Source organism: Diplotaxodon limnothrissa, linkage group LG6 (assembly GCF_057381915.1).
Source record: "Diplotaxodon limnothrissa isolate DT_005_m linkage group LG6, D_limnothrissa_male_GT1.1, whole genome shotgun sequence".
Taxonomy (NCBI): Eukaryota; Metazoa; Chordata; class Actinopteri; order Cichliformes; family Cichlidae; genus Diplotaxodon; species Diplotaxodon limnothrissa.
This window is the reverse complement of record NC_140601.1, coordinates 22,095,566-22,121,393: the sequence shown is the minus strand read 5'-3', so window position 1 is coordinate 22,121,393 and position 25,828 is coordinate 22,095,566. Positions and strand designations below refer to the sequence as shown.

Below are 25,828 nucleotides of genomic sequence, written 5' to 3'. Positions count from 1 at the left end.
TATCAATCCCGCTTATCGGTTCTTGCACTTCTCACTATGGTCAGCTGATTTCAGTTCGTGTGTCGGAGGAGGAACATAGTGGCACAGTCTACAGCATGGATATGGCCATTACTTTTAATAAAATAAAACGATGAGAGTGCGATGGTAAAGTAGAGACTGCTCCAGAACAGAAACAACTGCATTATACTGTTAACACAACTTCGGCTCTTCGCAAGCGCCTGCACAGACAGCATGCTAACGCATGAGCTAGCCAAGAACCCAGAGTTATGTTAAAGCTAAGTAAATGCTGATCCCAGCCCAGCACCGTGATAAAGTGAACTGTCATTTGTGGTGAAGGCAGTCGCTGCTTAACTTCAACTGGTAACAACCTGTTGAGCAGTCAGGCTGCAGCCTTCATTTCCCCATGCACCAGGGATAGTGGAATTGGCTCAGTTTGTGCCCCTTATACCATTTTTGGGTTCTTCTGACCACTTCTCATGCTAGGGCCTTCATCTGGGTCGGAATTTTCTCCAGGACCCAGATCAGATTGACTACTTTTTCTTTTCAAATATTTATCTATTGCTATCAGCGCTGTCATCTCACAGCATAGCTGTGTCCCAATCCAGTGACCGCACGCTTCGGAGTACGCATTTTGAGACCTATTATGTCAGAGTGACACAACGACGGCTGTCCCAATCCGAAGTGTACTCCAAATGTACGCTTCGTGGTCCCATATATCCCACAATGCATAGCGCGATGGAGCCAGGTCAATGCGTAATGAAGACATCAGCTGCGGAGGAGGTTGAAACGGCGGCGGAGGACAGCTACACCTTAAAATGTAAGATATGTGTGAAGGAGCGAAACAAATGCCAAGATGTAAAAGTCAATGGAAGTTGAATAGTAAATGTCAAGGTGAATCTTGTGTAGGGATGGGTACCGGTATCCGGTGCCATTCTGACATAAACGGTAGTAACCAGACCGAAAAGCAGCGCCCATTTCGGTGCTTTTTTCCCTGAGACGTCATACACTTTGGATTCTAGCCAATCATTTTACCTTTCCGAGGATGGTAGGCGGGCCCAGGTACGTACGTTCTTTTAGAGCAGAGCTACAGAATAAAAAGTGCTTTAAGGTGATACTATGCAAAGGAGGTAACACCTCGAATCTGATGAAACACCTGGTGACACATAGCATTTTTTTAGAAGCTGAGAAATGCACAGTATTTCATAGCTTGCTGCGAGACCTCACACCATGCACATCTACTGCGGGAGTGGTGCCTGTTATCGGACCCGGAGTTAGCAACATCCCCCAAGAACCCGAAGAGGAGAGTCCTGGCCCCTAGCCCTGCCAGTGTAGCAGAAATGATGACGGATGATGATGGCAGCAGCAGCCGTTCTTCTCTGGGCGAGTAGCTTAAAGTTGTTCGTGTGTAATTTACGTTGAGTACGCTAACCACGTTATTACATTAATGCACGTAAGGTGAACTAGCAAACACCGTCGTAGTTACATGCGGCTGTCTTCTTGTTTGATGGCAGGTACTCCCTTCACCCTGGCCAAAAAGGCTAAAATGACCAAAGAAAAAGTGGGAAACAGTTAATCATGAGAGGTTTTTAGACAAAATTGGTGTTTTTTCCATTGATTAAGCACTGCTTCCAGCCAAGAGTGATGCCATATATGCTCTATAGCTGCAGAAAAGGCTGACATTGTTATCTTTTTACAAAAAAACAGCTAAACATGAGAGGTTTTTGGACAAAATTGGTGTTTTTTCCATTGATTAAGCACTGCTTCCAGCCAAGAGTGATACCATATATGCTCTATAGCTGCAGAAAAGGCTGACATTGTTATCTTTTTACAAAAAAACAGCTAAACATGAGAGGTTTTTGGACAAAGTGTGTGTTCTCCATTCTTTAAGCACCGGTTCGAGCACTGTTTAAGCACCGGCACCGTTTCAAAAGTACCGGTTTGGTACTGGTATCGGATAAAACCTAAACAATACCCATCCCTAATCTTGTGACACCTGTTGGACCCACGTGACCGTAAATGCACAGTCCTGCAAATCTGTGAATCATTTACCAGACAGAAGGCAGTATAAATAGAAGTATCACCGCTACAAGTGTAATCAATTGTACCAATATTACCCTTCCTGGGCCACAAACCGAAATGTCAACATATACCAGGCAGGAATGTAGCTGTGTACACACCAAATATCTGCGTCCGCAGCACATCACATATTTGCAAAGGTTATCACACCTGCCGTGTCAAATATGACAGAGAACCACCTGACCCCAACCTAGGGCCTGAAAAAGTGAATGTTTTGCCTCAGTCAGTGCTGCCCCTGTCCCACAAGAAATCGTTTTGCCTGACATTGCAGTTTGTATGTCCCACACAGCTGAATATGCTGAACATATGGCAAACAGGGAACTGATAAAACAGAAGTGCAAGATGGTGGGGAATGTAATCCAATGTCCTGCTGCATTTCAGGGACCAAGGAGCAGACGGGTGTTCACGGGTGCAAAACAATCAGCCACAGTGGGTTGGGGGTACAGCAACAGCATGAGGTTTACAATCATTGAGGCACAAGGGACAGTGAACTGTCTGCCCTGTGGTCCCAATCTAGTACATTCTGCTGTGGATGCCATTCAGGGAATAACCTGATTTACATGTGCTATCATATTTCGTCTGTCAGAGCAATCGTGGAGAAGATGGACCTGGTGGGGAAAATCTCCCCTGTGCAGGCCAAACGCAAATGGGAGAACCTAAAGAGGAAATACAAAGTATGTACAGTGGTGGTGACAGATGTATCTCCACACGGAATACTGCGAAATCATCTATGTAAACCTGCACTGTTGCTGTTTTTGCCAACTGCCACTTGTGATGTACTCTGCCCTCAGGAGTGCAAGTATTCAGCGACAGGCGAGGGTGCAAGTGGGAAGCCCACTGCCGCAACATGGCCCTGGTTTGATGCCATGGATGAGGTGCTAGGACAGAGGCCCTCTACCAGGCCTCCTGTCCTAATTTCCTCCATCCAGGAGGACACACCAGGGCCCAGTGCAGTAGTGGGCAACCCACTTCCTCACCAGAAGGAGCAGGAGGATGAGGAGCTGCTGGAGGCACGAGTGGCGAAAAGGAGGAGGGACGGGAAAGATGAACTCTTTGCTCTAATAAAAGAGGACATGGCACAGCAACATCAAATGGAGGAACGGAGAGTCGAGAGGATGGACAGGCTGATAGGTGTCCTTGAGAAGTTAGTGGAGCAGAAAAAGGATTGAGTCGTGTTCACAGACAGCTAATGTACATAGTTGCACTTATGCTGGCATCCCAACCTTTGTTTTGTACAAACAAGATGATTTCAGTTATGTAAATAAAACATTCAGAACATCCCAACTGTATTTGCAACCTGAATGTCCCAGTATGCACAGGCATTGTTAACCAGGCCTGACATTTGGCTGAGGAGGGAGTCTTGGGCAGTGCTGCTGGATCCGCTGGACCAGGACCAGAGAGATGAAGGAGGTGCCACAGGTGAGACCCCTGGTCTGCGTAGCCAGGTACCGAGTGGAGCATCCCACATGGGCGTCCCCAGATGTTGCCCTGGCATGCTCATTCCAACTATCCACTGCCTCATCTTCCACCTGGGTCTGCAGGGCTGGTGAAACTGACGGCTGCCATGTCACTAGAATGTAATCATAACGATGCAAAAACGACATGGTGCCAACAATCATGTTAATACAGATGTCACGTGAAATTCCAGCACTTTGAAGGTGCACCACTAAGGGATACCTGCCTGATGACAAGATCGTGGTCTGGGGGTACCTCCTCCAGGGTAGACATCTCAGCAGATAGCTAGTCCCGCCAGTGTGCACCACTGAGTGCTTCCACACCAGTCTCCCACTCATCTTGGGCATCATCCTCGGGTTCCTCATCTGGGGCCACAATGTCACCAGCACCGATGCAGATGTTATGCAGAACGGCACATGCTGTTATGACCTGCAACAGATGTTTTGTCTTGTAAGTACAGTGTACATGCCAGATTATACACTACAGTTGCCATTATGATTCGACAAACAACAATGATGATTTTATTAGAGTGACGTACATGTGGCACGAAGGTGTGGTGCACCTCCAGCGCTTGCAGAAAGATGACACGGAACCTCGTCTTCATCATTCCAAAAGCACGCTCTATGACAGAGCATGCCCTAGAATGATGTGCGTTGAAGCGCTGGGCTCCCACACCATGGACTGGCCTCTTGTAAGGGGTGATGAGGAGGAGTGGATGTTGGAGACATGGGTACCCTCCATCTGCAAGGATGAAATGCCCTGGGGGAGGGTAACGGGCCTGTCGGTACAGTGGGCTGTGGCAGAGGACCCTGGAGTCATGCACTAACCCTGGCCAGCCCACATGTGTATGAACAAAGCAGCCCTGATGATCACATACCGCCTGCAAGACTATAGACGGGAACAACTCCCTGTTCCTGTAGCACTGACCATCAGGGCTGCTGGGGGGCTTGATGTGGACATGGCAGCAGTCAATTGCACCAGCAGCTTTCACAAAAGCCCTGTGTCCTGCCAGCTGTGCAAACCCACTGGACATGGAATCTAGGTCTTCTGGGGTCTGAGGGAGGTGGATGACCTGATGGCGAGTGGCCACCACCTCCTCTGTGACCCTGTGCACGATGCGGTGAACAATGGAACGGGGTATTGCAAACACCCTGAACACAACCCTGTAGGCTGCTCCACTTGCCAGCCAGAAAAGGAACATAAGGGCCTCGATCGGGGCACCCCAACCATGTCTCCGATCCTGGTTAAGTAGATTCATCAGCGCTGTCACGGACTCCCTGCTGAGGCGGAAATCAGGCCTGGTGTCCTCATTATTGAAGAATGTTTCCAGGACTGGGACACTAAGGTTAATCCTGCAGTACAGGGGTCTGGTGAAGGCAAATACAGGAAATGACAGACATTGTTTTATTCTTGTCATTATTCTGACTGTTGCTGTTCTTCTTTTAGCAGACAGTGGACACTGTACTTGTGGGAACATTATTTGGGTTTTTTGTTAATTGCACTTGTGTGGAATGTCCTAGGATATACTGCTGCAGTTTGCAGGCTACGGGCACAGACACTCCTATTTGGGATTCACATCTACAGTGGTATATATCAGGGTGTTACACTAGTACACAGGTACACACGTCAAATATCTCAGGGGGGAGTAATGTCGACATGTATTTATCACTGTACCTGCACGTGGTTGTCTCGTAGTCGCAACAGGATCATTCGTCTGTGACAGGTGGGTTGTTGGGGCTCTTCCATTAGCAGAGAAATTACACACGCAAGGACGTGGTCTGTATCCATGTTGCCGATCGGGAGGGGTGGTATGGGAAGGCACAGCTGGTGACACAAATGTGAAGGGTAGATTGTCCCATTTCACAAGCCTCTCACTTCCGCACTTCTCATACTTCGTAGTACTTGCTGTACGTAGTACGGGGACTGCGTGTACTCCGGAGCGTGCGGTCGCTGGATTGGGACACAGCCCATGACTACTATGTAATTTCTTCTTCTGTTTTACTGGCAGTTGGCAACTCATTTAATTAGAGCAGGTAGTTGTACTGCCCTCTAGTGGAAGATAATGCAATTGTTCTGCCTGTCACTCAGACCAGTTGTTTAGAGTACTAATCAGGTGGAACCAGATAATCTTTCACGGCACACCTGATCATTTCTCAGAGCACACCTACGTGCCGCAGCACACTGGTTGGGAAACACCGGTATAACAGATGTCTTTATCCTGGGTGTAATTAACCCTTTAAAGCCGGTCGGAGCAGGCACGCTCCGTTTTGCAACCACGTAAGCTAGCGCAATAATGTTTTTTACATATGAAACCGGAGAAGTTGTCTTATGCCATCAGCTTGCCCTAGGTCACGGTTTCCTTCCACATATAGCTTTGCAAAAATTGCATAAAAAGCACAACAAAAACATAATATTCCAGAAACACGCTTTGCCGATCCGATCAGCTGTTCGTAACACTTCCTACGCTGTCAGCGCGAACTATCGCATGTCCGCCATTACCTGCCCGAAACCGGAAGTGACCTCATTTTTGCGGAAATGTAGTTTTTTACCATCAGGGCCTGCCTGTACTGGTGTTTTTAAAAGTTATGTTTGACTTTATGACTTTCTGTGTCATTTCTGGGATGCTTAGAAATCAAATTGCACTGCTGGATGCAGTTTATTTTGATGCATATGCTGTTTTTTGCAAATTTGCATTATAATATTTATTTTCGTTTTTCCTGCAGTATATAAAAATTGGTGTATTTCAAAAATAAAACTATGAAGACACTCAAAATAAATTTCCTGTGGTGGGAAACTATTTTGTGCAACTTTTTTGTATTTACAGTTTTGAGGGATAAGCCTCTTAAATGTCTCTAACTAGAAATATATGTTAAAAAAACAAAAACGATTTCCAATTTTTTGGGATTTTATTGCACTTTTTTGCAATTTATGTAGTTATTAAAATTTGGGCTATAATGGTTGTATTGATGTATAGCAACTTGAAATGCTCCCAAAAATGGCACTACAGCATGTAAAAGTATAATATAAGCTCTGGCGGACTTGGTTCTATGGTAGGTCTTAAAGGGTTAAGTAATGTACTGCATTACTTCTCAGAAAAGTGTTCTGTGTAATATGCGCAATAATTACTTTTTTGAATAACACTGATCACAACAAGGGGAAATAGCTCCAACATGCACAACCATTTGACCATGCAGCATGTAATTAATTTGCATGAATATAATGCCTTTGATATGCTGCTCAGAGATGGTGGTGACTCTCAAAGTGGAGTCAATGAGAATCAGTAAGGGAATTGATAGGGAATCAAATCGATAAATGATATCCACAATTGAATCGGAATTGCTAAATTCTTATCAATTCCCATCCCTGATTATACTATAACATATATTCTCACCAACCAGTTGACTCACTCTCGTTGACTTGACGATACTTTCTTAACAGTGGGATCAGATGTCAAATGTAAAATGATATTTGGATGCAAACTATAATGTGATATTTAGAATACCCACATGTCAAAATTATTTACTTAAGGCTGCAAACACAAAGTTGGCAAAATTTTAAACAAAGTTTTAAAGCTTAGGAAAAGTTTGACCTTATTTGACCTTGAAGAAGAAGTCAGGGATCCAAAGTAACGTGATATTTAGAATCCCCATAAATTATTCTCTATATGCCTACATGTTGTCAGTACAAACAACAGCATTAAGAAACGTTGTTTTAAATAGCATTATCATGGCTTTGACCTTCACTGACAATGAAGATGAGGTCAGAGGTCAAATGTGACATAGTATTTTAAATCTTTATACAGTACTTTCTATATGAATACAATACACACCACATTTGTAAAATTCATTGTTTTTAAGTTGTACGAGTTTTTGTCAGTTATGAACCAATAAATCATTAAGCTGACCTTGAAGAACCTGGTGGACGTAAGACAAATTTTAATGGATTGTTTACATGACCCCACTCTACACTCCTACAAAGTTTTATCAGAATTCATTCAAAACTTTTCGACCTATCGTGTTTACAGACAGAATATTGATATGCACACATGGATGCACACATGCTACCAAAAACATAAGCTAAGGTAACATAAGGTAACATAAGGTAATCAAAGTAAGCCATAAAATAAAAACCCATAAAATAGTCAACTAGATAACCTCTGTTTGAAAAAGTATGCAGGTATTGCCATTATTGTATTAGATAGGGATCTTAAAGTTGCCTTTACATAGATTGCTTCCAGACTTTGTGATTTTTTCGCTTGTAATTTAAAAAGGTCATGTGCTATGTTCTGTGAAATCTGTTTCACAAACTGGGAAATGGGCAGAGCCACTGAGAGCCTTAAAGCATGATTAGAAATGTAAAGGTGATTTTTCAGTGACAAGGGAATAATCAAAAAAGGGGGAAGGACAAGATTGAATTGTACACATATGTATAAATATATCTGTAGCCTTAACCGTTGACTTAAAATTATCCAGCCACCCATTCAACCTTCAGTCATCAAGGAAAAATGTATATTCTCTGACCAGTTGAAGGTGAAATCAATCACAAAGAGCATGCTGTGAAGACTGTTACAACAATTACTTCAGTCACTAGCCTGTAGTTTGCATGCTAGATGCCATCTTGTCTGCAAACACGTGCTAACTAACCACTGACTGGTCGCAAAACTGTGAAGAATGGGAGTCAAACCAGAAACAGAAAATATTTACCTTCAAAGTAAAAGCTGTGCCTTAGCCCTGTGTAGGGCCTAAGGCTGTGGTTCCCAAACTTTTTTTGCTGGGCCCCCCTTTGTTTTACAAGAAAAATGTTCGCCCCCCCCCCCACGCACGCGCACACACACACACACACACACACACACACACACACACACACACCCTCCAACCACACACCCATATTTTGCTCCATTGCAGTTTATTTCACACCTCAAACATTTAGTAAACAATTAAGCAAATACAAGTAATCTGCAATAAATTACAGGTAGTGATAAAATAAACTACTAACTCTTTTACGCTACGGTCACACCTACACAGGTATTTTGAAAACACAGCTGTTTCGTCCACACGTAAACGACGTTTCGAAACACCGAAAACAGATTTTTTTTTTTGCGTTTACGTGTGGACGAGGAATACAGAGTTCGTCACGCAACGTCAAAGGTATGTGCCTTTTTTCACGTCACGCTGTGCGCCACGTTATTGTTTACATGAGATGAATTGCAGAATGGCAGATAGAGACTAAATACTGTTACTCTAACTATCTTCAGGTTTTACACGCTTACATACACACAGTTATTGTCCCTCCATTTACAAAGGCAGAGGCGTCACGATGTGATTATTTTACGTGTAGTTGTTTTTTTTCCTGTGTAATAATCAGAGGTGTGGACTCGAGTCATATGACTTGGACTCGAGTCAGACTCGAGTCATTAATTTTATGACTTTAGACTTGACTTGAAAAAATGTTCTAAGACTTGTGACTTGACTTGTACTTTTACACCAATGACCTGGGACTTGAATTGGACTTGAACCGGTTTACCTGAAAAGACTTGATATTTCACCCCAAATATAAAATTTAACATGCATATTATATAGAGATTGAAAATGTGACGTCATTCAGGGGTAAAACCGCAAAGGATTCTGGGAACTCGTGGCAAGAGGTACTAGCGCACGCAGGCTTTCAATTGAAATCAGTCACACAGCGATAAAAAGAAACACAAAAAATGTCAAGAAGCTGTTGTATTATTAACTGCAATAGCCGGTCGCATGACAGCCACGGGAAGCCGACGGGTAAAGAGATCGGTTGTTATCGGACGAAGTAACAAAGACGCGACGGATGGCCTGGATTGCAGCCATTCAAAGATCAAATATAACGTCTCAGAACACTCCAGCTCACAGGTTAGTCTGCTCCAAGCATTTCCACAAAGGTCAGAGTTTTGTAGTAGTTAATACATCATTTTTCTTAACATAATTGGTGATATAGGTTACAAGTAACTCTGGCGCTGAACAGAAATTGTCGCGCTATGCTCCTTTATTTATTGTGCATAAATAGTGAATTTTCCTGACACAATATTGTGTTTCGCTTCTGTTATTACCAGAAGCGACAATTACCAGAAGCGACAAAAACATATACTTTTATTCACAGGGTAAAACAGGTTTTTGTATCACCAATTGCCCAGTGCGATTACAGCATACAGTATTATTGTCACTGCTACATTTCTGTAATGCGAACCAGAAAATATTTCCACTACTAATTAATTACCATTGAGCTCAAAGGTCCTATTAATAAACGGTTAACGAATGTGTATTTATGACGACGATTTGTGAGACTGGTAAACTTATGATATGTACGATGGTCTTTCGTTCTACACGGTGCATTTCAAGGGTCTGTACCCATCCGGCGGTAAACTGTACCTGGGCTTGTTGCAGTGACCTGAAGTTACTAAACTTCATGAGTGTATGCACTCACTCCAAGAACTGTATGATTATAAATATGCATATAAACATGCTACGATGAGATAGCTGACTTCATCTAACTAGCAAATGTTGTCCAGGCTACGTTGGTGATGCAGTTTTTTTAATGTATATGATATTTTTGTCATGCGATTTTAAAGCCGGTCCTACAACCGCATCCAAGAATAACATGCAGCTTATCTCAGAACCGTCGGTGAAAATTATTCTAGGAGCTAGGTTTAATTGAGCTGCATTTTAAAGAGGTGCAATTTCACAATTTGTGTATATTTTCTACGTTCACTATTTCGTCATGTGTTGAGAAAAACACAGATTTAAAAATTACATGGTCTAATATTTACATTTAGCATAACTGCAACATTTTTTTTTCATTTTTTTTTTAAGACTCGAAAGGACTTGAAATTCAAAATTTCAGACTTGTGACTTTACTCTGACTTTTACACCAGTGACTTGAGACTCGACTCTGACTTGCCTGACATTACTTGAGACTTGCAAAACAATGACTTGGTCCCACCTCTGGTAATAATATTCAACATTGCTATCAATACATTTTTCAAAAAATGCCTCTCTGTGCAAAATAGGTTTAAAAAACATAACCAGCTGTGGGATACTGTTTGTCCGTGATTTGAACCGAGGGAACAAATCATGGCAGGATCAGCCTGATATTATTTGTATCCCACTGTAACTTTACTGTATAAAGTATAGTATAGTATGTATATCTCCAAAATGTCAGGAGTAGTTAGTCATTACAAGAAGTGTTTGTGAACTAAAAATCACGAATGTGAGAGGTTAATAACAGATATGATTCAATGCAGAGAGGTCTATTAATACATAGTGAGTGAGAAAGGTGACTTGAAAGGAAAAACTCAATGCATCATGGGAATCCCCCGGCAGCCTACGTCTATTGCAGCATAACTAAGGGAGGATTCAGGGTCACCTGGTCCAGCCCTAACTATATGCTTTAGCAAAAAGGAAAGTTGTAAGCCTAATCTTGAAAGTAGAGATAGTGTCTGTCTCCCGAATCCAAACTGGAAGCTGGTTCCACAGAAGAGGGGCCTGAAAACTGAAGGCTCTGCCTCCCATTCTACTTTCAAATACTCTAGGAACAATAAGTAGGCCTGCAGAGCGAGAGCGAAGTGCTCTAATAGGGTGATATGGTACTACAAGGTCATTAAGATAAGATGGGGCCTGATTATTTAAGACCTTGTATGTGAGGAGCAGGATTTTGATTTCAGTTCTAGATTTAACAGGAAGCCAATGAAGGGAAGCCAAAACAGGAGAAATATGCTCTCTCTTTCTAGTCCCTGTCAGGACTCTTGCTGCAGCATTTTGGATTAGCTGAAGGCTTTTCAGTGAGTTTTTTGGACATCTTGATAATAATGAATTACAGTAGTCCAGCCTGGAAGTAATAAATGCATGAACTAGTTTTTCAGCGTCACTCTGAGACAGGATATTTCTAATTTTAGAGATGTTGTGCAAATGGAAGAACGCAGTCTTACACATTTGTTTAATATGTGCGTTGAAGGACATATCCTGGTCAAAAATGACTCCAAGGTTCCTCACCGCGTTACTGGAGGCCAAGGTAATGCCATCCAGAGTAAGAATCTGGTTAGATACCATGTTTCTAAGCTTTTCAGGGCCGAGTACAATAACCTCAGTTTTGTCTGAATTAAGAAGCGGAAAGTTAGCGGCCATCCAGGTCTTTATGTCTTTAAGACATTCCTGCAGTTTAACTAATTGGTGTGTGTTATCTGGCTTCATGGACAGATAGAGCTGGGTGTCATCTGCATAGCAGTGAAAATGTATGCTATGTCTTCTAATGATGCTGCCTAAGGAAAGCATGTATAATGTAAACAGAATTGGACCTAGCACTGAACCCTGTGGAACTCCATAATTAACCTCAGTGTGTGAAGAGGACTCTCCATTTATATGCACAAATTGGAGTCTATTACAGGGAGTGCAGAATTATTAGGCAAATGAGTATTTTGTCCACATCATCCTCTTCATGCATGTTGTCTTACTCCAAGCTGTATAGGCTCGAAAGCCTACTACCAATTAAGCATATTAGGTGATGTGCATCTCTGTAATGAGAAGGGGTGTGGTCTAATGACATCAACACCCTATATCAGGTGTGCATAATTATTAGGCAACTTCCTTTCCTTTGGCAAAATGGGTCAAAAGAAGGACTTGACAGGCTCAGAAAAGTCAAAAATAGTGAGATATCTTGCAGAGGGATGCAGCAGTCTCAAAATCGCAAAGCTTCTGAAGCGTGATCATCGAACAATCAAGCGTTTCATTCAAAATAGTCAACAGGGTCGCAAGAAGCGTGTGGAAAAACCAAGGCGCAAAATAACTGCCCATGAACTGAGAAAAGTCAAGCGTGCAGCTGCCAAGATGCCACTTGCCACCAGTTTGGCCATATTTCAGAGCTGCAACATCACTGGAGTGCCCAAAAGCACAAGGTGTGCAATACTCAGAGATATATAGCCACCTTCCATGTTTTTGGAAGTAGTTTTTAGTTTGTTGTTAGTTTTAGCTATTTTAGGGGGATATCTGTGTGTGCGTCCCTGAAGCTGCAGGTTCAGCGCATCGAGATGGCTCGTGATATCACACAAAAAGGCCAGCTCACACAGAAACTCTTGCTCCCTGAGCTCAGCTGTGTCTTGCCCTTTGCTTTCCAGAAACTGAAATATTTCCTCGCGTAGCTCGAAACATCTGTTCAGTACTTTCCCTCGGCTTAACCACCTCACCTCCGTGTGATACGGCACGTCTCCGTATTCCGAACCAAACTCCTCAAGAAAAGATTTGAATTGGCGGTGATTCAGACCTTTGGCTCTTATAAAGTTAACTACTCGTGTTACTGCGGTCATAACATGTTCCATCTTTAGGGCTTTGCCACAAAGTGATTCTTGATGTATGATGCAGTGATAAACAGTCAGCTCACCTGCACAGTTCTCCACTCGCATCTTCTCCCGTACCCTGCCCACCAGTCCGCTCCTTTGACCGCACATCACTGGTGCATCTGTGACACACTAATGTGTGATCCCATCAGAAGTAGTACTTAAAAGAAAGAGAGATTTGTCACCGAAGTGAACTATGTTTAATGAGGTAGTTGCACCCCCCAGCCTCCGGGTGGCGCATTGTTCAGTGAGACAGAATAGCGAGGTCATAGGTCCTCCTCTCCAATATGGCAGAAGCGAGGCAAAGAGAAACTTCACCAGTCGTCTCTGTCTCATCATTTCCCTGTTTTGCAGGTTTGTAACCGGTAAAACTATATTAAAACGGTTGTAAAATATTGATAAGAAACACAGCTAAATGTGGGGGTATAAATCAGCAGGTAAACCCTGTTATTTGTTACGTTTTATGAAGTAGAAGGACTGAAAAAAAATGCCAAAGCCTAGCCAGCCGCGGGCGCCATTTTGGTTTCCTTTCTCCACTTATTTCAGGTCGTTTTAGCTGAATAAGCTCCTTGTCGTGTCCTGATTTTGTGAATATGAATGTTAATCTGCTGTTGGCAGTGAAGAACGACTGTTTACTGGTTCTGAAAAGTGATTTTGAGAATGTTAAAGCTAAAGCTAAGCCTGCCAGCATACACATGACTCTTTCATGTATTTGTGAGCTACTAAGCTAAATTGGTTTAAGACCAAGCACTGGTATGGTGGTTAAAACAATCAGAATACATAGGTATTTGGGTTAAGAGTTAAATAGAGGTAAAAATGTATTTGAACATGCATTTCATATTGTTTTGAATTGTCATTCAGAGAGAATAGCCGAGTAAATGATTTGAAGGTCACTACACGTGAAGTACTCTTGTTTCCCATGAAAAGATCGTGGTATTGCAGCTTGAACATACAGACGGTTTTATTGTTATTTCTGTTGTATATAGAGAATGGTGATGCTGCAAGTTAAAAATACATGTGATTGTATAAATAAATATGGCAGAAGCGAGGCAAAGAGAAACTTCACCAGTCGTCTCTGTCTCATCATTTCCCTGTTTTGCAGGAACATTTAATCTGTTTTACCGGCCCATACTCTGGGTCGGTTACACATCATCTGTCGTTAACCCCACAAGTTTTTCCCATGGCAACTTCATTTCAGTTAGACATTTGGAAACCTCTTCAAATATTTCCTTCCATGTGGTTGTTCCATGCATTGATTTTAATCCTAAAAGTTCTTCCGTAACACAGAGAGTTGAGTCCACACCACAGATGAAGACTGAAAGCTGGGCAGTATCAGAGGCGTCGCTGCTCTCATCCACAGCGAGGGAGAATGCAACGAAACTGTTTCCCTTCTCCATCAGCTGGTTATTTAGATTGTTGGCAAGTTCACGTGTGCGATCAGCTACTGTGTTTCTGCTCAGGCTAACATTTGAAAATGCTTGCTTTTTCTCTGGGCACACAACGTCGCAAACTTTCATCATACAACTTTTCACAAACTCTCCCTCACTGAAGGGCCGGGCTGATTTTGCGATCTCTGCTGCCACAACAAAACTAGCCTTTACAGCAGCCTCACTTTGTGATATGGCTTTTTTGAACATAGTCTGTTGTGAAACAAAACTTCTTTTCATCTCTTCTGCTTTCCGACACCTTTGAATCATGTCCTTGTACTTCTCTTGGTGTTTCGTTTCATAGTGTCGTCTAATGTTGTACTCCTTGGTTAAAGCCACATGAGCTCCACATGCAAGACAAACAGGTCTCTCTTTTACATAGGTAAACAGATATTCTGTCTCCCACCTGTCCAGAAAGCTCCTGTTTTCGTTCTTTCTTTTCGCCATTTTGGGAGAGGTAGCGCGGCAGTATTCGCGCGGTTGCTATGACTACAGTCAACAGAGGAGAGAACATGGGTCCTGTCCTGACTGACGCACCAAAACGCCAACAGAGCATTCTGGGAGTTGTAGTATTAGCAGTACATGCGCTGTATAAGACCGGCGGGCCAGCTCTAATAGTAATTTGGTATGGCCTCGCGGGCCAAATGTAATTAGGCTGCGGGCCAAATTTGGCCCGCGGGCCAGAGTTTGACACCTATGCTCTAATAGGATATTATGGTCAACAGTATCGAATGCTGCACTAAGGTCGAGCAGGACAAGCACAGAGATGAGTCCACTGTCAGAGGCCATAAGAAGATCATTTGTAACCTTCACTAAAGCGGTTTCTGTGCTGTGATAAGCTCTGAAACCTGACTGAAACTCTTCAAATAAACCATTCCTCTGCAGATGATCTGTTAGCTGTTTGACAACTACTCTTTCAAGGATTTTTGATATGAAAGGAAGGTTGGAGATTGGCCTATAATTAGCTAAGACTGCTGGGTCTAGAGATGGCTTTTTGAGTAAAGGTTTAACTACAGCTAGCTTGAAGGCCTGTGGTACATAGCCGATTATTAGAGATAGGTTGATCATATTTAAGATCGAAGAATTAATTAATGGCAGGACTTCTTTGAGCAGTTTTGTAGGAATGGGGTCTAAAAGACATGTTGATGGTTTGGAGGAAGTAATTATTGAAGTTAACTCAGAAAGATCAATTGGTGAAAAAGAGTCTAACTTAACATCAATGGTACTAAGAGTAGCTGTAGATAATATTGCATCTGTCAGTGATGAATAGTAAGATGTTCTGGCTTTGCAGAGGGCTTTCTTATAAAGCAGCAAACTATTTCTCCAGGCTAAATGATGATCCTCTAAATTTGTGACACGCCATTTCCTCTCCAGATTACGAGTCATCTGCTTTAGGCTACGTGTTTGAGAATTATACCACGGAGTCAGGTACTTCTGATTAGAGACCTTAGTTTTCACAGGAGCTACAGTATCCAGAGTCGTACGTAGTGAGGAGGTGAAATTATTGACAAGATAATCGACCTCTGTTGGAGTAGCGTTCAGATAGCTGCTCTGCTCTGTGTTGGTACAGGGCATTGAAGATGATAACAGTGGGTGGATTATATTCTTAAACTTAGTTACAGCGCTTTCAGAAAGACATCTACTGTGATAAAGTCTACTCTCCACTGCTGTGTAATCAATTATTGTAAATGTTATCAGGAAATGATCAGACAGGAGAGGGTTTTCAGGAAACACTGCTAAATGTTCAGTTTCTATGCCATATGTTAAAACAAGATCTAGAGTGTGATTAAAGTGGTGGGTGGGTTCTTTTACATTTTGAGAGAAACCAACTGAGTCTAATAACAGATTAAATGCCATGTTGAGGCTGTCATTTTTAGCATCTACATGGATGTTAAAATCACCCACAATAATTATTTTATCTGAGCTCAGAACTAAATTAGATATAAAGTCTGAGAAATCAGACAGAAACTCTGTGTAAGGCCCAGGTGGACGATAGATGATAATAAGTAAGACTGGTTTCTGAGTTTCACAGCTGGGGTGGACAATGTTAAGCATCAGGCTTTCAAATGAATTAAAAATCTGTTTTGGTCTTTCATTGATTAATAGGCTGGTGTGAAAAATTGCTGCCACACCGCCCCCTCGGCCTGTGCTTCGAGATTTCTGGTAGTTAGAATGACTCGGGGGTGTTGATTCATTTAAACTAACATAATCATCCTGCTGCAACCAGGTTTCTGTAAGGCAGAGTAAATCAATTTGTTGATCAATTATTAAGTCATGTACTAACAGAGACTTGGAGGAGAGAGACCTAATATTTAATAATCCACATTTCACTGTTTTACTCTTTGGTTCAGATATGGATACTTTATTGTTCTTTCTTTGTAATTGTTTATGTTTAAGTTGTTTGTTGCTGGTTTTTAGCTTGTTTTTTATCTTTTTGGAAGCTGACACAGTCTCTGTGGAGATGGGTTTTTGGGGGGGCAGCAGGAGGAGAGAAGCTGCAGAGAGGCGTGTAAGACTGCAACTCTGCTTCCTGGTCCCAACTCTGGATAGTCATATTTTGGGGGGTTTAATAAATTTGTCCATATTTCTAGAAATGAGAGCTGCTCCATCCAAAGTGGGATGGATGCCGTCTCTCCTAACAAGACCAGGTTTCCTCCAGAAGGTTTGCCAATTATCTATGAAGCCTACATCATTTCTGGGACACGACTCAGACAGCCAGCAATTTAAGGAGAACATGCGGCTAAACATGTCACCCCTGGTCTGATTGGGGAGGGGACCAGAGAAAACTACAGAGTCCGACATTGTTTTGGCAAAGTTGCACACCGATTCAATATTGATTTTAGTGACCGCCGATTGGCGTAACCGGATGTCATTACTGCCGACGTGAATTATGATTTTACTGTATTTACGTTTACCCTTAGCCAGCAGTTTTAAGAGAGTTCAAGCTATGTTGAAGAGTAAAGTAGCTCATATCACATTTTGAATTTTAAGCTCATTAAAATTCTACAAGTTTTGTTCTACTCTAATATACTGCGCTTCCATGTCTGTTTGTAGACAGAATTTTGTAGACTTCAGTAAATCACTGCGCTTCTTTCCTATTTTTCCAGCAAAATACAAAGAAAGCAGGGGTGGCTCATGACTTTTGCACAATATCCTCCTGAGACCCAGGGGAAAAAAAGTATTTTGATTTTGATTTTTTTCAGATAAATCAAGTGTTGGGATGGTAAAAAACACATTACAAAAGCAAAATTGTTTTTAACTAATTTTATATAAATTTTACAACATGTGCACTTCAGTGCACAAGGGGAGTTCCTTGATCACGAAAGTGAAACTAACAAAATTCAAGAGCTATTTAAGAAAATTAAATGCTCCACTGAAATTTTTGTAAGCAGGATATTAAAACTTATTTATATAACAATATCATAAAAATGTGGATCATGGGTCAACTTAGAAGTCACTGACACTTCACTAGCTGTAAACCACTGGTTCAGGAACAAGTGATCGCACTGGGCTTTCTATTTCACAAAAGTCAATTCATGTATGATATCTGAGGAAGTACTGTGATTTTTTTTTTATTTGGAGACACAAAGGAACATTTGGCACTTCCCACATCGCACATATGTTTTACTGTTTCACCCAACCATTCTACAACTGAAATGCCTTGGACTGTTAACCATTTCAGGCAAATGGAGTGAACCATATTTTGTTACACTCTCATCTGATTGGGGCTTCCTTTTCTTGATTTTTGGAGAGAACTCTTCATTACTGGTATTATTCAGTAATGATTTCAGTAATGGTTTCTCAGCCAGGAGGAGCTTGAACTCCAGATACTGTGAGTTCTTTTCGCACATTGAGATCATTGATAACTTTCAGCAAAGACGTGATCTTGTAGAAACAATCAGGTGTCATGGATTCAGCTATAATTGCGACTCTTGTTTTTTTACTTTACTGGAAAACATTTCTGCATTTTACCCATATTTTATTTTTAACTCAAAATCAAAAATTCCAGATTCTCCTACATGTTGGTTTTGGACCAGATAGGACGACAGATTTCAGGTGGCCTTGTGTTTTTCTCTATTACATCCGCCACTGCATCTTGATAATCTTCGTGTGGCTCCTCCTGGGTTCTCACCCTCTCCTATCTGGCTCACATGACTCTCATCTTCTGAAAAATCTATGTTTGGATCTCCCTCAATTATTCTGTTAAGAATTCTCTCTGCCTTTGTCAAAGAGTTGTCTACTAGGAAAAAGTGAAATAAATATAAGTACAAAGTCCCGACATGCACTAGAGTACACATTAATAAATTAGTCATTTCCTCTGTGAAACTAAATAAGCTTAATTCTTAAAATCCCCTCAAATTATTTACTAGATGTTTATTTTTGAAAATTAATCAAAATCTGATTTTAAAAAACATTTTAAATGTAAATATCATGCTTACCTTTCTTTCTTCCATAAAATGTGCTTGTGGGCATGCCAGCCATTTTGAAAAGGCGGGAAAAAAACAATTGGCAAGGCCACACCCCCACACATGTGATATCATTTTAAAGGTACTGTTGTCCTCTCTAAGAAACATCAGGACTTAGATGAGTGGCAAGTAGAGTATGAGAGCTACAAGCAAAAACTAAATGTGTACTACAGTGCACATAAATGAAGTACTGGGTCTCAGGAGGTTCCTTTTAAAAGATACAAACATGTACAAAACACATACCTGTAGGATGTGCTGGATAAACTTGGCTGGGTAGGTCCATTGGACACACTGGAGGTGTTACTAGAGAAGACACGTGTGTCACCAGTAACACTGGCAGAAGAACCCACTGATAAGGCAGGTGTGTGAGGCAGATGTTCCACTGGAGTAAGGCTCATCCTCATCAGTAGCAACGACAGCAGGATTGGTGGACATTGTGAGGGTGTCAGCAGAGATGGAAGACTCAACAGTACAAACATCTTGGGTAGCGACACACCAGATGACCTCATCATCAACAGACATGGACTGTGTGTTAACAATGCGAATGGCTGAGGGAACTTCTTTAGAAATTTCAACTGTGAGAACACAAAGAACAGGAGTTTAACTTTTGAATAACATCTAATCACATATATAGCTTTTGCTTTTCATGTATTTAGGGGTACATTTCTTCCTGCTCAAAATATTAAACTAAATTTAAATATGATTTTAACAACACTTAACTAAAGACACAATGCCTAAGATGACTAAGTAACAGACACTGAACCAACTTAATTTCAAGTTTATTTGGAGCGACTTTTAGATAGGAATATTTAACGCATTTGTCAGAATTCAACGTTTCTGTGTGGTTATGGCTACTCTCTCCATCAGAATATGTCTGTAAATTAAAACAGATAATACATTTCATTATACTGACAACAAAATGTCATAATAAATATTAGTAATATGTTTATGTTTTATGTATTAAAACATAATACAAGTGACAATGTTTAAGGGAGTTTAAAATCCATCTTTGCCTTTTTCACTCTCATTTTATGAACATACATACATTTGCTGAAATGATCAGGATTACTTACTGATTCATTGTCCTCACATAAGATGACTTTGTCAGGTTTGACATAAATTGACTTCTGACGAAACAGTTTTTTCACAAGGTCTCCATTCAAAGTCTGTTTGGAAGAGAGTGATGGCTTAACTAGTTTGGTGTGGCATGCCAGCAAAATATGTAGCCTAGGGGAGGAAGAAAACATATTGTATATGAAATTTTTGTTAAGGCTAACAGACTACAATACAATACAATACATTAAAAGGCTTAATTTTTGTTAACTCTAAAAGATATCAATCCAGTCATCTGATCGGTGCTCCCAGATCCTTTTTGGAAATACCCAAAGTTGACCTTTAATAGTATAATAATCTAAGTAACAAAAAATATATTTTTTTTTATAAAAAAGGATCTAATGCTTACCTGCATCCTTCAACAACTGGCTGGAAGGCAGTCCTTATTGCCTGCATTACTTTGTCTGAGTCCCAGTCACAGCTAAACTCCAGTGCAGATTTTATATGTCCATTTTCAAAAAGCCAAGCTTTTTTGTTACGCCTTGGCACATGTGTAGTTAGATGGTCTGGCAAGAGAATCACTTCTTTGGTGAAAGACTGAGCCACAGAATATGACCTGCTTAGCTGTGCTGGAAATCTAATGGAGGATAAAGGTAAAGTAAACATTTCTGCATGTAATATACTCACACTTCTCTGATCAATGAAGTACATTTAATTAAAAAAATACACCATGCTGTCCACATGTCTAATCTGCATTAATAAACACCCTCTAGCCCCATGGTAGCTAGGATAGGCTCTTGGAATCCTGAATTGGATAAGTGGAAGAGAATGGATGGATGAATGGATGGATAGATGATGGAAGATAGTGGGATGGATGGGTGGAGAAAAACATTTCTTAAATTCACGGAGTACTTTTTGTTGCTTTAAAAAAAGTTTCATTAAATTATATACTGCCAAAAACTATGTACTGTAACAACTGATGTGCTTTGCTTTTACACAATGTTTGCAGATTCTTGAGCATGAATGACCTGTTTAAGTTAAATTAGAATTAAGTCCAGACTTTGACTACGGCAGTTCAAAACCTTAATGCAGCCCCAGGCCATCACACTACCTCCATCTTGTTTGGCTGTGGCTGATGTTCTTAACAGGACACAAACTATCCAAAAAATTCAACTTCTGTCTCGTCAGTCCACAGAATATTTCCCCAAAAGTCTTGGGGATCATCAGGATGATTTTTGGCAAATGTTAGTCGAGCTTTTGTGTACTTTTTGGTCAGCTGTGGCTTTTGCCTTGAAACTCTCCCATAGATATCATTTTTTATCATTTTTATTGTTGACACATAGGTTTAGATAGCTTTTTTTCCTAAAAAAAAAAAAAACCCCACCAACAACAACTAAGAAATCAGGAAGGGACAAATTCTTTTCATTGCACTGCATGTATCCAGATAAATGATAGGGTTATTGAGAGGGTTCACACTGATTGATTTTTTAGTTCTAAAGAGGCATATTGGCAAATCAGCAAAGGAATTATCTAAATATGCTATGCTTATTTTTCAAATTGAGAGATTTTCTCCCACATGTAGCTCTTCTAACCTTGTACCAGTCTCTGTTTGAGACTCACTTAAACTATTTTAATCTTATATGATGCAATACCTTTCCTAGTTGCGTATCTTGACAGATTACAAACTTTATAAAGGAAAGTTCAAGTCACAGCGCTGAATTGATGCTTTTGAATCCTCATTACACGGAGTGCCAACTCTTTATTGAGCACAATTGCAATGTATATACAAAAATCACAAAAAAAATTTAACCATTTTATTCCTAACAATGCATTTGTGAATTAAAACAGAGATTCACTTCAATTAGGAAAGTGCTACATCACTGGTTGAACTAGATTACTCAGATAAACTTTTTACAGATTAGAAGTGGCTCTTCTCTCTATGGTTGGGGTTGTATTTACCAGAAATTTGTGGGCAATATAGATGAGAAGTTGTTCTCACTATTTCCTAGGTTGCTTGGTGCCTCAGTTGGTGCCTTTGTGCTGTGGTGTCTGTAGAAAGAAGTCAGCAAAGTTACAAGAAATCAGAGGACATGTAGAGCCCCACTTAGCTGCACAAAGTAAAACATTGCTGTAAGGAGACAAAGGCCATGTAGAATTCAAGGGTTCAGGTTTCTCATTACCTGTCTGATGTATGTTCTCTGTGACTGTAATATCTTATAAAGATTTATTATCAATAAAAGATTTACAAAAACTGTGAAACAGAGTTGCGCTCTGCTTAAAGTTACACTTTAAAATACTGTTCTGCTATGAGTGACAACCTGACACTGCTTTTGTGTACAGTATGATTCAGAAAGAAGGAGAGTGGGTTCCTGTCTTTGAGCAAAGTCAATGAAGGGATTAAAAGTTTAATTCAGTTGTTTGGCAAAATGGTTTAATTAATTGAGTTACAGTATCTCTCAAATTAATGTTTGACTATTAGGCTAAATACCAATGCCTAGAACACTGATAAACCTCTGCTGATACAGTCTGAGAGTGTTTACTTTTGGGGCCAAAAAAAGGACTGGATTGACAATTAAACCTTCAGGTCCCCGGCTTCAATCCATCCCATGCATCTCAATTAAGAGAAGAATCTGTTAATAGAGGTGAATAAGCTTTGCTTGTCATATCAACAAAGAAAGGGTTGTATGAAAGCAGTTAGAAACCATCATTCTGGACATTGTACTATCTGTATTCAGAGGCATAGTGAAAGAACTCAGGGCAGTGATTCACCCAGGATCAGACCAAAAGTGCAGAAATGCATTCATTATGGTAGATTATGTTGGGCAGAAGGCCAAGGGCTTTTTATGGGTCCTTGCCTATGGCTGGCAGATATATTGTTGGGATACAGAACAGCCAACAATGGCCTATGGGCCCGTAGATGTCACAAACACAGGGGACCTTGGTATATTTTCTTTACACTGCATTTTATTTCAAGACCCATGAGCTCCTGTGATGGGTGGATGTGGTTACTGTTGGCAGGAGCAACAGTGTTGAATGCTAATTGTTTTGAAGGGCACAGGATTCATTGGTTGCTATGGTAACAACGAGACTGTGAACAGGAGTGCAGGAGAGAGGTGTCCAATAAAATGTAAAGACACAAAATAGATACAGACATACATAGACAGATAGATAGATAGATAGATATATGTATATGTGTAAAACCTGCACTACGTATTGAGTACTACATAAGAGTATTGAGAAGAAAATAAACTCATAGGGACATGGAAGAGTCATGGAACCAAGTAGGGCTGCACGATTAATCGTTAGAAAATCGCGATCTCGATTCATACTTATGTGCGATCTCATTTCCAAATGACAACGATTTAAAAAAAAAAAAAAAAAGACGACAACGATTATACCGCATTTTGATCCGGGACGTAATCTGCATGAAAGCAAGCGCTCACTCTTCCTGCTCAACAAATGACAAGGGCGGAGCCTTATACCACGTGATACAGAAGCTGGCTGCTAAAATTGGCAGGGAAAAAACAACGGCGAGCACGTCAGGGATGACGAGAAAGTGACTGGAGAAAATCCGTCCCGGTCAACCACCCAAACATCAATAACGGGAACCTTATACAGCGCTTCCCTATACCCGTCGAACTCCCGCAGGCACAAAGAAATTACGGAGGCTATCACTTATCACCTGACCAAAGATATGGCTCCCATCAACACTGTGCAAAACGAGGGATTTAGGAAAATGATCAACACCCTAGACAAACGCTACACAGTGCCGTCCCGCAACTATTTTTCTATTGTTGCACTACCTGCTCTATACGCGCAGTGTCGAGCAACGGTGGAGACGGAATTTCAAGCAGTACAACATTTTGCGGCGACGACAAAATGTGAGACATTTGTTGTTTTTATGTTTATTTATTGTTTTTATATTCAGTCTCAACTGTTACGAAGTTGATGTGTAGTTAATAAGTGCAATAAATATTTATACTGGAAAAGAAAATTGTGAGAGAATTGTGATCTCAATTCTAAGCAAAAAAATCGTGATTCTCATTTTATGCAAAATCGTGCAGCCCTAGAACCAAGCACTCATTATGTCATAGTTAAGTGTTCACTGTTATCATATTAGATAAAGGAATCCTGGACGTATATCTCTACAGTTTTGTTGGAAAGTTGTTGTGATATGGTGAAGAATAAAATACATAAAATAAACATAACATAATGAGGGCCTTTATAAAGTAAGAATTTAATGGTCTCTGAAGATTAAAAGGTCAAAGCTAATGTAGGAACTTGAAACCTGATTCTTACAACTGGGTAATAGGCAGTGGCTGATATTTCTTTACATGTTGCTAATTCTCCAGAAACTACTTTTACAATAATATAAAGCACTTTAAAATAAATATTAGCACAAACCACTTTCTGGAGATTTCTTTACACTGTATATATCAAATAGAAGCTACCTGGTGACTCTTGATGTCTTTCTTATGTACAGGAATCAGTACTCAAGAACACATGTCAAACATTTCAGTCTGGCTCAAATGCAAATTTGCTGACAACTTGTTATATCAGTTAAAACACTAAAATACGCTACTGATCACATCTCAAAAATTACTGTTACATTGAGAGAAATGATTGTGTCAAATTATCCCGATGTTTTAAACATTATTTCTATTTTGATTGGAGAAGCATGTCTGCAGTAAGAATCATTAACTTTGCCCTTCCAGACTTTTTTCCTAGTGATACAGACGAAGTGTTTTAAATTAGAAGAGAAGGGAACTGGTAATCTGGCTCGATGCCTGTGCAGCTTAGTGGCAATCCCACTTGATATAATTCAAGGCACTACCAGCTGACTACTCCCTGGAATTTGGAAGATTTGTTGAAGATCACTGACTAATTTCAAAGCCATCAGAAGCACTTCAAACTTTGTTTCAGCAAGTAACTGGAAGCCAGTGTAAAGATTTTAAAACATGAGTAATCCTCATTGGCTACAAAATCTGATGAAACTGATTTCAGTCACTTATGTTACAGCGATGTTCATTCTCTCTTCTCGTTGGTATTTGTATATGAGTTTTGCTCATTATTGTAAGACATTTTAATTTGAAACAAATTTAATTGCTTGCAGCTTTTTATTTGCTCCAAGCATTGGCTGAGTTAGTATATGGAAATATAGTTGGATAAGTGCTGAATAAAATGTGAATGTCTTCAGCATAATTGAGAAAAGTAATGCCTAGAGGATGCATGTATAAATCAAATAAACTAGGCCTACACTCTAGAGTCAAAACTTGGGGGACTCCACCTGCCAGGCTAAACTACTCAGATGCATGGCCACCAAAAAAAACACAACCTACCCCCTGAAGATTGAGGTTAGAGGACAGACATGTGTACCACCCACTTTCCACCATCTCATAAAGTATTTTATGGCCCATAGTATCAACAGCTGCACTAAGGGATGCCACTATAGCTCACATAGTTGAGCTGGTGTGCCATCCACCATGGGCTAGAGTCCTTGCAGGAGGGTCTTGAATTCAAGTCTGTTCTTGGTTGCGTTTTGCGTGTCATCCATCCGTACTTCATTTTTCTGCCTTCTCTTCACTCTGCTGTCTAGTATATTATAAAAGGCTGAAAAGAAGTGACACCAAGTTTACTACTCAGGATTCAGACAAATGCCAACAAATGGCTTTATTGTTGCCCTGTTAGTGCTGTGATGTCTGAATTTGTGTTCTCAGTTTCTCCAGTTAAGATAAGATATGAAGCTGGTCAATACTGTAGATATTTCACATTGAATGATGTAAATGGTTCTTTAAAAGATTTTTTTTGAAAACTAAATAAGAGGAGAAAACTGCAGACAAAACTGTGCATAGTCAGTTCCAGGCTATTGAAAAGAGTTTGGTAAAACATTGGTCGGCAGTTTGGTGTTGAAAAAAACAAGTGGATGAACAGGGTACTTCACAACATCCTCCAGAGTCTGAGTATTTATAACAGTGAATGCAGATAATCTAGTTAAA

General features: G+C 40.6%; 1 protein-coding gene and 1 pseudogene across 1 annotated transcript; one reads left to right on the top strand and one right to left on the bottom strand.

The window, feature by feature from the left end:
- Positions 1-735: 735 nt before the first annotated feature.
- On the top strand, positions 736-3,245 carry LOC146630548 (uncharacterized). The gene is made up of 4 exons (XM_085356576.1): positions 736-817; positions 2,366-2,516; positions 2,663-2,750; positions 2,868-3,245. Exons 1-4 carry the CDS (start codon positions 736-738, stop codon positions 3,243-3,245), a joined length of 699 nt encoding a protein of 232 aa, XP_085212702.1.
- Positions 3,246-3,401: 156 nt separating this feature from the next.
- Positions 3,402-14,794, bottom strand: LOC146630547 (uncharacterized; annotated as a pseudogene).
- Between the last annotated feature and the right edge of the window lie 11,034 nt (positions 14,795-25,828).